General features: G+C 49.9%; 1 protein-coding gene across 1 annotated transcript; it reads left to right on the top strand.

Moving 5' to 3' along the window:
* Positions 1 to 364: 364 nt before the first annotated feature.
* LOC119382119 (uncharacterized) lies at positions 365 to 1,231 on the top strand. Its single transcript, XM_037649851.1, has one exon. The coding sequence runs from the start codon at positions 365 to 367 to the stop codon at positions 1,229 to 1,231; it is 867 nt and encodes a 288-aa protein (XP_037505779.1).
* The last annotated feature ends 10,938 nt before the right edge of the window (positions 1,232 to 12,169 follow it).

The following is a 12,169-nucleotide window of genomic DNA, read 5'->3' as shown; positions in this document are numbered from 1 at the left end:
CGGGAGTGAAGACCCTCACGGTGACACGCAACGACGCAAATTTTCCCCCGAGACGCCCACGACGACACGAATCAAAAGCTCAAACAGCTCGACGGAACTCACAATACTGGCAGCTACGATGCATATGATGGCACAACTCTTGGAACGACAAATGGGAGCGCCAGGAAACACAGACAATGGGGCCAACGAAAACATCACGATCCAGATTACGACTATGCCTGATCCCGCGGCAACTCTCCCTACGTTTTTCGGCACAGACAACGAGCCCGAACGAATAGGTGGCATCTGTTGAAAACATGCGCGAGAGATGCTCATGGAATGACATGGCCAGTCATTGAATGACATGGCCAGTCAGGAATCAGGAATGACAAGTGCCTCCTCTGCCACGGCCCACGAGACTGGGACCAGTGGCTGCGCGGCAAAATATCGGAAGCCCAAGCCGCCCTCGATATCTCGAGGGCCCACTTCATCTTCATCACAACCGAACGAAGGCAACCGCATGCATCAGATGGGTCCATCACAACCGGCCAACACTCAGGCATTCCCACCGCTCGTTGCACCGGCGGTGGCACCTCAGGTGAGCAGTTGGGCAGGGGTTGCTGCTTCCCAGCCTCTTTCACCCCCCGCTGTCGATGCTCCCTCTCCCGAGCTTGCGAACCTTCGCCAGCAAGTTGCGGAACTTCAAAAGCAAAAGCTACCTAAACAACTCTCACTCTTAACTAAGCAACTTGCACCCCAACAACAGCGCACTGCCAAGCCACCCGGTACTGCCGCCCCTGTCCAGGCGGCTACGCCGGCTACCTCCAAGCCTAGCCCTCGCACTACGTGCATTCCGAATAACCCTCCAGCTCCAGTGGCTGACGAACCTACTCCGGCAGTTTCTGGGGCACCTCAGGCTCCCTTGCCCACTAAACCAACTCAGCCCAGCGAGGGTCGCGTCCCGCGCATAGAGGAACGTTTTACGCGCGTCGAAGCCTCGATCAACCACCTCATTACTAACTTCTCTGTCAAACGCATAGTAGTAGAGGTCACTCAAGCTATTCAAGCTTGGGCGATCACTCAGTTTCAACCGAAAGCATCGCGTTCCCGCTCTTCTTCGGTGAGCAGTGCGGGTTCAGCTCCTCGACGTCGTCGTAAAGTGGCTACTACCACCTTGCCGCCAGACAATCCGGCCTCCGTACCCCTACCTGCCTCTCAAGGCTCTGAGCGGGACATGGAGGACCAAATCTAGACCTTCCCATTGCCACCTCCAACAGCCGATTCGCGGCACTGGGGGTGCACAACTCCTTTCCAGAGCTGCGGGAAGCTCATCGTGTTAGTCAAATCAACCGTCTGTCGCAGACGCCTTCACGGCGCCGTCTGCTACACAGGCTTGGCCTGAACGCGATATCTGACGAGGACACTCTTACACCGATACTGGAACTCTGGCGTCAAAAACTATGGGTGGAACTACTGCCCCGCAACATGAACCCTGAGCTACATCCCGGCCGTAGACTAGCACGCTCCGCGGCCCTTCAGGCGCGACACTCCGATCGTCCTGGCGTTTTCTACGTGGACGTTTCGGGCCCCTCTCCCTCGGGCCCCTATCCCTCAGGTCACTTCACAGCCGCCGTGATCACCGAGGGAAAACACGCCGATGGCCTCTCCTTTAGAGGCAACATTGTAACGCAAGCTGAGGAGGTTGCCATTGCTTTGGCCGCCTCGCATCCCACCTCACGCACCATCCTGACGGACTCGCGCTCGGCCTGTTCTCAGTACCTTCAGGGTTCAATCGCCCCGCTGGCGGCTCGCCTGCTTCGGGCACCCTCTTGGCGCTTTAACCCTCACCCCATTCGCAGAGTATGGACTCCAGGCCACTCAGGCCTGCCCGGCAACGAGGCGGCGAATGCCGCTGCCCGCGTTTCTCTCACCCGGGCCGTTGCCCCTCCATGTCCCGAGATGGAATCTGGCAATACTAATTTGACGCGCTTCCGCGAAATTCTGGCTTATTACCGTGCTTTGCGCCGCCTCTACCCAGACCCCGCACGTGGTCTGGAGAAGGCGGACGAACGACTGCTACGCCGCCTCCACACGAACACCTATGTCAGTCCGGCGGTCGCCAGGCACTTTTTGCCGGAAATGAATGGCACCTGCTCGACCTGTCAGCTCCTCGCCGACACCTATCACGTCGTAGCTTCGTGCCCCTCCAACCCACTTCCCTTCTCATCCCCGTTCCCCATCCCAACTAGAGAGGCTTGGGAGGAGTACCTGCTCGACAGCTCTACCTTGAATGCTCAACGCTCCTTGGTGACGCGCGCTCGGGCAGCGGCCAGCTCCATTGGAGTCCCGGAATAGGGCCCGGCCACTCAAGCATGCAGTGTCTCACACTGCAACTCTTTGGTTAATTTTCACTAACAAAAATGTTTTCTACCACCACCACCATAAGAGAGGAAACAAAGGACTTGCTGAAAAGAGGCATCATCAGCAAGTCAATGTCTGCATATGCCTCGCCTGTTATTGTTGTGGACCAACCTCACCACGAATAGACTCCAAAACGAATGTGCGTCGACTATCGTTTCCTGAATGCGAAGACGACCAAACACGCCTACCACATCGAATTGACAAACTACTCCGCAAAGTGTCAGGGTCGCGACTTTTCTGGAAACTCGACGTGAAAAAGGCCTGTATCAATGTGCCATTACGTGGAAGTGACATCGAGAAAGCAGCATTTGTGACTGAAGATGGACACTACGAGCCTACGCGCATGATCTTCGGATTGTGCACAGCTCCGTCAACCGTGCAGAGCATTATGAATTATGGACTGAAACCGCTCATCGACAGCGGACACGTCATCGTGTATGTGGATGATATATGCATATTCACGAATGACATCGAGCAGCACATCACAACCGTGAACGACGTTCTGAAGACATTGATGATATGTGAATTTTAATGGCGCAAGGGCCATGCTTGGCCAAAGAGCGCCATGAACAGTGATGAAAAAGTAACTATGATGAGTGATTAACGGTATGTAAGGGATGTGAGCTATGATAGCGTTACGTGGCTGTATACGGGTCTAAAATTCCGCACGACCAAGGCGGGTAAAACATATAACTATTCAATTCATGGGGGCAACGTGAAATGTGTGTAGCGGGAATGGTTGGCAGTGCTCATGGTGGCAAAAACGATGGTGGATATATAAGGATATGGCATTAGAACGAATGCCTTGTCAACGTCCTTCAGTCCATGGGCCGCGAGGCAGGTGCTTTTTGTAATATAGCTATCGCAGCAGCGATCACGTGAAAACTACGCACGTCTTTTAAAAACGCGAACAAAGAATCATGTTCGAAAGGCGGATCCCTACCGATGAACATTGATGTACTAAGTGGTATTCGCTGTCGCTAGCGTAAAGTGTTTTCTTTTAAGAGTGAGTAATTCTTCGCATTGGATTAAAATTAGGGGTGTGCGAATAGTGAAATTTCATCTCGAATCGAATTCAAATCGAATAGTGCTGAGTAACGGACAAAATATCGAATCGAATACAGACTACGTTATTGAAAATAGAAAGAAAAAACAAAGAAAAGAAATCTGCTCAAATGCTCGAGCAGATAACGCGGTGAGTGTCTGCTACTGATAGACTATAAACTGTCATGCAGAAACACAAGCAGTTGCACATGACCTGGCTTCAGGCTTTCTCGCCGTGATGTTAGGAGTTTCCTGCAGTTGAAAACGTGTGCTCACTGAGCACATGAGTAGCAGGGATGGGAAGGTATCGCAAAGCAATTTTGGCGATACTTTAATTTAAAGTGCAGCTCAGTGCTCTTTCCAGTATTTCAAAGGATCATCCTTTCTGGTGGTCATGGGCTCATTGAAGTATTTTATTGCGATAGCAATTATATGGAGAGTCTCGGCTGGAAAATGTCCGTCCCTGTCATCGCCGCCGCCGTCATTCACCGTATATGTATAAGTATGTATATATATAGAAAAGCCACAAAGAAAAATAATTCAGAAATACTTTCCAACGCCCGGAATTGAACGGGCGACCTCTCGCTTTTCAGCCCGCCGCGTTAGACGTTAGGCCACGACAGCACCGTCTTTCAGCCAGCTAACGGCGAGCTATTTATATACACCATGTACTTCTGCATGCTTTCTTAGTGGCCACATAGATGGCGCGATGTGCGCACGTGTGGCGCGCTTTAAAGATCGTCGCCCCGCTCCTGCGAACACCGTTGCTCTTCGCCCTACAGGGCGTGGTCGCTTTCGTGCGCTTATCTCGAGGAAAGAAGGGGTGGCCGGTGGGGTGCTTCGCTTCGCTCGCTGCAGTGGCCGCGTTTGCGAAACGAGCGCGCTGTTCAAACAGAAATAAGTAACAACTGTGACAATTAGTTCACGCTCGTCTTGTGTGTACCTGTTCGTTCGTTTCGTGCATCCTGCTTTATGTTTGAGCAGTGCGCTTCAAGTGTCAAGATGTGACACATTAGTTCGTGCTTTTCCTGTGTGCGTTCGTTTTAGGGCGTCCTTTGGGCTCAAGCGACGCGCTGGCAATTTCGAGCTGCTTTCCGTTCTTCGCGTTACATTCCAATTTATTGCTATCGCATCCATTGCTTCACAGTTGTGGCGAACTGTGACTTTTTTTGAAGCATGAACAATTTTTCACATGTGTAGCCAACCACCAAGGGTTTCGCGGGCCAATGTCGAGACGTTTTACGGCACTTCCGGCATATGCGACCTAACTACGCAAGAAGTCTGTGTCTTCGTTTCAGAAGCGAAATTGTGAAAGGCTTGACAGTTCTCTCGTGTTTTTTGACGCGCAGAAATGACATACTATCCTTTAAAATAAACATGGGCTCGCTATTGAACTAGAATATTGGTGAAAGTTTTAACAAATTGCCCACTGTATCGATGTTAGCGTTAGTTCTAGCCACGCAAACCTAATCAAGTTTCACCATTGGTCTTTGTAGCGTTTTAGATATTCGTCCTGTCGAATTATTCGAAACTTCGAATACTAGCTATTCGAAAGTCGAATCGAATCATTCGATTCGAATTCAAAACTCGAATATTCGCACACCCCTAATTAAAATGTGAAGCACTGTTAGTGGTTCACCACATTTCTCACACGTAGGTGAATCACCACCAGACAGAAGGTATGCATGTGTGCTGTATGTGTGTCCGATACGCAGCCGACAGAGTGTCAAGGCCGAGACAGACGGTACGATTTTCCATCCGATGCGACGTGCGGCGTCGGATGTCCGGCATGCAGCGTACGACGTTTCGAGACACATGGAGCCAAACATTGTCGGTTTGCCGGACAGTTGAGGCTCCGCCTTTCGCAGCGTTGCCTGACTGGCAATGTAATAACAAAATAAAGGACACAAAAGTCAATGTTCTTACGGGCTTTAACGTAATCAAACATAGAAAAAGAAGCAAAGCTGCAGTCATTGTAATCTATTTTGATAAATATACTCAATTCGTATATGCAGAGCTGCGCAACGATGACTCACTTTAGAGTGATTCGCTTCGAGATGTTGGCAACGACCGCAGTTAGCGGTGCTATGCGGTGCTTTTGATTGCGATCGCCTCTTGATTCTAGCCACTGTACTTTTGGGTCGTGCTGGGGTGCGCTCTTTGTGGTTGTTAAGCATGGTGTTGACAAAGCGCCACAAAAGACTTCTGCTGCTCAAAAAAAAAAAGACGATATTAATTCAAAAGATGCTTGAGGATGAACGCCACAGAAGATGGTGGGTTCGACCCTCGTGAAGAACGCGCCACACCAAGAGTGAATCCTTCACCACGGCATGTATGCTACTTAAGTACATCGCTAGTTGTGCACGCATTGCTGAAAACATTCTGCTGCGCGCTAAAACAAAACATACACGAGATGGTTCCTCAAACGAGCAATAAATGGGCATGTACGATTCGATATTTTCTGAAAGCGTGTTGACTGAACAGGTTCTCGTCTCCTTTTTTTCGTGATTTTATGTTGGCACGTTCCTCAAAAATAACTCGACCTTCGACGTTGCTAGTAAACTGGCGATTTGGAAGTGTTCACGACGACAAAGAACACACGACAGCCCTTCACTGTGAGCGGCCAAATGAATCATTGTTGTGACTACTATTTTCTCGTCGTCTCTGCCACCCATCGCCACCCCCCCCCCCCTCTTTTTTTTCTCACCATATTGCACGGCCCTCGTCTGCCCCGTGCGCGGCTTGCAACTAAAAAATAAAGGTCTGATGCATAACTGTATTCCTCAAATCTTCGTCCACAAAATGAAACCACCGTTTTTCGTGCTTGATTCGTCATTGTACAGACGATCTGAACTTGCATGGAAGTTGCATGTCGCCGGCCACTTTTCCTAGAGTGAAATTTTGGGCAATCAGTGCACAATAGTTGTTTTTTTTTTTAAATGTTCATATGTGCTTGTGACTGCTATGGCAATGATTCTTAATTGGGTCTCCTGAGCCTGACACTGGAACATGATAGGTGTAGTTCACTTAGTTTGGATGGAGCTTGTAAGCAGCACATACGCAATACACACGAGAAAAATTTGTAGTAGTGCTGAGTTAGGAATATGCTGCAGGCTTAAGTGGCAGTCAATATAGTTTTTTATGACCTTTGCTGTCATAAAAAAGAAAAAAATAAGTGAAATTGTGTTCACCATTCCAGATGAAAAAAATGCGTGATGGGGACGTAGAATACTTCAAAAAGTATTACCGCATGACCCCTCAACAATTCGACTACATTCACAGTATAGTCGAAGAGGACCTGCAGAGGGAGTTCTGCATCATGGAGCCAATATCTCCAGCGGAGCGACTGGCAATGACCCTGAGGTGATGCAATTCGTAGTTTGTGGCAGCACACTGGCCTGAAAGTTTGTTTAATACATGATAAATATCTAGAATGGCAAATTTACACCCTGTGCGTTGGCGTCGCCGGAGCACCGCCTGACGTACCGCAACTCCCGCACCATCACCGTCGCGAGTTGCTTACGCCTCGCCGCTTCCTGCTCACCGCAGGGATCCACACGAGGTGGACGCACTCTGCAACAACGACTTACGTTATGGGCGCTTTGCCTGGCCCTGGCGTCGCACAAGCACCGCTCGGCACCCGGCGCAGACGGAGTGACACACCAAATGCTTCGGCATATCGACGACTCCCAGCTCCCAGCCCTCCTGGCTGCCTACGAGTGAGTAGTGTTGAAGTGAGTGGTCTCCTCCACGCGTACATTGCCTCCTTGTGGTAGAACTTCGCGTGTGCGCGTTGGGGGAGCTCTCAGTGACCCGCGTCTCGCGTGTGTTGGTGTTCCGCAGGGCAGTGTCCTCAGCCCCTTTTTATTCAACCTCGTCCTGGCTGACATCGGAGATCACGTCCCTTGTGCTCTCCCGTGTGATGTGCGAGTTGCCATGTACGCGGACGACATTGCGGTGTTCGCGTTAGGACCGACGAGGCGCGGACTAAGTGTGCGCATGTCAGTTCAACGTGTACTCGACGCCATCGACGCTTTCATCAGTGGCAAGTGTATGCAGCTCTCCCTGGAGAAGACAGAGGCGATGCTGGTTCACCGCAGCTCCGTCACTAGACACCGCCATAAAGTGTCTCACTCTCCGCGGAATTCTGATCCCTTGGGTGCGTCAGGTGAAGTACCTTGGTGCGCTGATTGACCACCGGCTCAGTTGGACGCCAGCTGTCAACGCTCTCTGGAAGAACGCAAGACGGGTCGCCTCTGCCGCGCGTGAGCTCGTCGCACGAGGCAACGGGTGCTCGCCGACACTCGGCCTGCGCCTCTTCAACGGCATGGCTGCGTCGCACGTCCTTTATGGCCTCCCCCTCGCAGCCATCTTGCGCAGACTGGTACAAGCTGGACGGAGTCCACCGGACAGCCATCCGGCAGTACTTCAGCCTGGCCCGTACCTCACAAGTCGGATCAACACTGGCTGAGGCGTGCAACATGCCGTTATCGCTGCGGGCCGACATCCGAGCGCTAAACTACATTGAGTGCATCAAGCGCTCGCGCCACGGCCAGCAGCTGATATTCCGCTCGGCTTCACTCACGCATTCGTGGATGGGACAATGCGCCGCGGCATTCAGAGCACTGGTTTCACACACGCCGGACGTGAATGACAACAGCGCCCCCCCCCCCCCTCCCCCACTATCGGCATCGTGCATTGACAATTAAGACGCACATCCCGGGAGGGAGGAGCAAACGATCGACTCCAGCGTATGCGCCTACTGCTCTTCACGGACGGCTCTGCCGCGGCTGCATGTGTCGTCCCCTCACTCGAGCAGCACATCCAGTGCCGCCTTATGTGCGAGGCATCATCCAGTGTCGCTGAGCTCGCCGCACTCGACCTCGCTGCCGAGGCACTGTTCCAACTTAAAAGTCTCGTCGGCTGCCATTCTGTCAGACTCCCGTGCCGCTGTCCAACTCCTTGCGAGGGATTACCGGGGACCGCCAGTTGCCACTCGCATCGTGCGCAAGCTCGAGGCAGTGCAGGACCTCGGATGTGATCTCGTTCCGCAGTGGATACCCGCGCACATCGGAATTCCCAGCAACGAGGCGGCCCACGAACTTGCAAAGGAAGTGCATGTTCAGCCCAGGTGCCGAGGAACGAGGCAGACTGCTGGCAAGTGGAAACCAAAAAAACTTTATTCCCTGTCCCCAACTCCCCTTATATATGCTCGGTGGACTGCAGCGCCTCCTTGTGGCCACACTCTTCAAAGTACACTGGCAGCGACCTCTACATCCCTCCTTTTCACATTTTATGGGACAGCTCCTCACAAGTCCAAACGTCGGGGTGGCCTCACTATACGACCACTGCGAGTTCGTGTCACAGTTTCCTGAGGCGTTAGTTCCGTTCTGCACGGGTGTTGAGGCGCCGCAGGTTGCAAGTTCCCGGGAGGGGCCGGCGGAGATGCTGCTAGTTGAGCTGGACTCGTTTCTGTCGAACGAGGCACTAGGTGTCAACGATTACGCCGCAGGACGCCTCTGGCGGTCTGAACAAGGTACGACCTTGGACGCTGGGCCTGTGAGAGCACTTCACCATCGCAGCGCGTGTCAGTGACCCATATACAGTCTCCAGGACTCAGAGGGGTTAGCTGGCTTGAAGCCCGACGGCTATTGTAGTTCTTCGCTTGCTGTGCCCTGTTGCCAGAAGGGGTCAACAGTGGGTAATTGCTCAGGTAAAAACTACAGGCTGCCATAGCACATCAAGCTAAGTATTTTAAATGTAGACCGCTTTTGGTGTTTGAGACTTTGTCTCATCGATAAGGTGAAGCTTTGACAACTTGCCATAATGTCTCCACTCCCATGACACAGAGCCCACGAACAATCTTATTATTATTGACAAAAATCCTTTGCTACTTGTTTTATTTTAGACGCTAACGACCAAGACATGGCTGCAGATTGCCGAAGGCTACAGACGGACATGGCAGTTCCCGAACTGCATCAGTGCTGTCGATGGCAAGCACGTGCAAATTAAGTGTCCCCCGAAATCCGGAAGTGTGTACTTCAATTATAAGGTTAGTATAATGTTCTGACGCACTCTGCCGACAATGTCATTGTTAAAATTGCTGCCCGCTCATGCACATGCACTGTATGTGCCATTGTAAGCTCTGAACACAGCACCTTTCAGTGTCCAGTCTGAATGGTGGTGCCAGATATTCCGATGATAGCATATGATGCTTCAAGCCACACGAAGCACACATGAGTGTTGGTTTGTCAAATAGTTGAGGATCTGCTGTCAGCAATGATTGAAAGTGTCGAGAAGCTCAGAACCTGTACATAGGTTATTCAGCTCGGTTTTTTTTATCGCAGGTATGAGCTTATCCAAGCTATACAGTATTCCTTTTTTCTTGATGCAGACGGCAGGAAAACTGGCTGCATATATTGGCTTAAGAATGGAGTACATTGCATTTGGTCATAAAATCTGGAAAAGTTTGGCATTTGTATCTCTGGCCAAAGTGTGCTACTTTGGGTCTCTTACTACGTGCACATATACAACACATATAAATATATGTGTGTGTGTGTGTGTATGTGTGTGTGCGTGCGCGCACGCGTGTGTGTGTATAGAGGCAAATGGAAGCCACAGCCTTCTAGTGCCTTTGCTGGCATCTGTAATATATAACACTGACATTAAGCACAGATGGGGTGCCATTATTGGAGAGCTCCAAACTTAGCAGGTGGCCTTTTTTTGTTATGGTGAATGAGCTGCCATACAAAGAGTGTGCTCATCAATTGCTTTTAACTGGTCTGTCAGTTGACAGCTTTAAAAAAAAAGATAATTTGCTTCTTGCTTCCATTTGTGAAGGCCATGAATGACCTTTCAGGCAGTAGTTCTGACATGGTAAGTTTTTCCAGGGCTATGCACTGTACACGGCATTGAAAGATTCAGTATAACGTGAGCCAACTTAATGGCATAAATGTTCGTGCATGGTGTAAGTAGCCTGGAGTGGTAGTAAAAAAGAGAAAGTGGACAATGCCGTGTCAATCCAACAAGTGAATCGGCATTAAAACTAAGTACTGCTGAGCCCTTCGATTACCATGCACACAAAGCGCAGTATGAACAATGCCAAAAAAACAATGGCAGGCACCATACATTGATGCACTTGTAGCGACGTCCCGGTGCAAACGCTCCTGCCATCAGAGAAACGTTGCTGTTGTCCGGCAGCAAAACCTGACTGTGCTGACTCCGCGCTGCAAGTGTAAAGTGCTGCCATGTGCCCGAGCAGCTAGGTGATAAAGTGAGGTTCGCATTTAAGCTTTCCCGCAAGCGACTACTCCAGTAGCCCGAGTGCCACTGATCAACAGCAATACAGCGTGAAGCTGCATGTTTATGGTTTCCAGTGCCCTGATTCTTAGGCATGCCTGACAGTGAATGGATCCACAACGCCGAAGCAAAGCAACCGTGCCCACCTGTGAAAATGTGAAAAGTTGTCATTTACTTACTGTTTTTACCAAGCCAGTTCACGACAGAAAACTTTTAAAAACTACAAGTTACTGCAAAAATATTCCAAAAGCCGAGTGAGTTCATGATTCTAAAATATTTACTCTGACTTAATGCAACAAGAATATAACAAAATTACATAGACGTTTCGCCTAAGTAGTAAACGTCTATGTAATTTTGCTATATTAAAGACAATAGTCTTTTGGGATACTTGAACAAAGAAATTTTGGTCTGTCTGTCTGTCACACGATTCAGTGGCCCGGCCAAAGTTTAAGCACTTGCAGAACGCCCAGGCATCTTGAACTGGTAGCTGCGTTCATACTTGTGAACAATATCGATCAAAAAGCAAATATTACGCATATCTGAGGCGCAACATCAATGTGCAAGTATTAGGTGGTGTGTTCCTTTACTAGAAAATACATAGATACGTAATTCTAAAGACCCTAGTGTTTCTTACGCTGCGCTGCAAATGCGACGCTACACAAGAAAAAGCCCTCTGCCGACGATATGGTGCTGCACCTGGCCGTGGCCCTGGGTTCTGCATAAGCTTATGTTTCCCGGCACCACTGCCAGATGGCGTCCATATCTCACGTAGCGCCTCTATTTTATCAATGCCAGCCAGATGCGGCCGATTCAACATAGAGGAGGCGCTGTCTGAGGCAAGGCAAAACATATATAGCCGCTTGATGAAAAAATTGGTACGAGAACAGCATCACAGGTGGCCGCGGATGAGACCAGGACTCATGTAGTACAGCCAGCAGAAGACTATCGTCTTTTGACGATATTTGCAGCGAAGCAGGCAGAGACACAGCCAATTTTTTTTTTGCATTAAGTAAGAGTAAATATTTTAGAATTACAAGTTACTGCAAGCCTACGACTGCTTTAAATCAGGTTAGCATTTCGTGCAGTTTTGTTTTTGTAACTCTTCGCGAGGGTATGCACGTGAAAGACACTTCAGCAGTTTGAGCGAGAGGAATACTCGGAAGCTATCCTGAAAAATGCCTTCTTTCGAAAGCGTGATACAACAATTTTTCTCGAGCTTACAAAGACCTAGGTGAATTGTGACGAGTGATGTGGGAAAAAACATTTCTGCACGAGGAAAAGTGGGACGTATGTGTCCCGCTGATGCAGAAAGGTTTAAAGGGAAGCTGAAGCACTTTTTTAAAATAATGACTTTGGGATGTGTAATCATAGTTTGATCCCTGCTGAATTTGAGTTCACAGAAGTGAACGCAAATGGCATTTCTTGG

Source organism: Rhipicephalus sanguineus, chromosome 2, assembly GCF_013339695.2.
Source record: "Rhipicephalus sanguineus isolate Rsan-2018 chromosome 2, BIME_Rsan_1.4, whole genome shotgun sequence".
In the NCBI taxonomy this organism is placed as follows: Eukaryota; Metazoa; Arthropoda; class Arachnida; order Ixodida; family Ixodidae; genus Rhipicephalus; species Rhipicephalus sanguineus.
The sequence above is the reverse complement of the archived record's forward strand: the minus strand, read 5'-3'. Positions and strand labels throughout refer to the sequence as shown.

What these genes read in the sequence shown, in the direction of transcription:
- LOC119382119 (XM_037649851.1), top strand. Translation starts at nt 365, where the DNA reads ATGACAAGTGCCTCCTCTGCCACGGCCCACGAGACTGGGACCAGTGGC.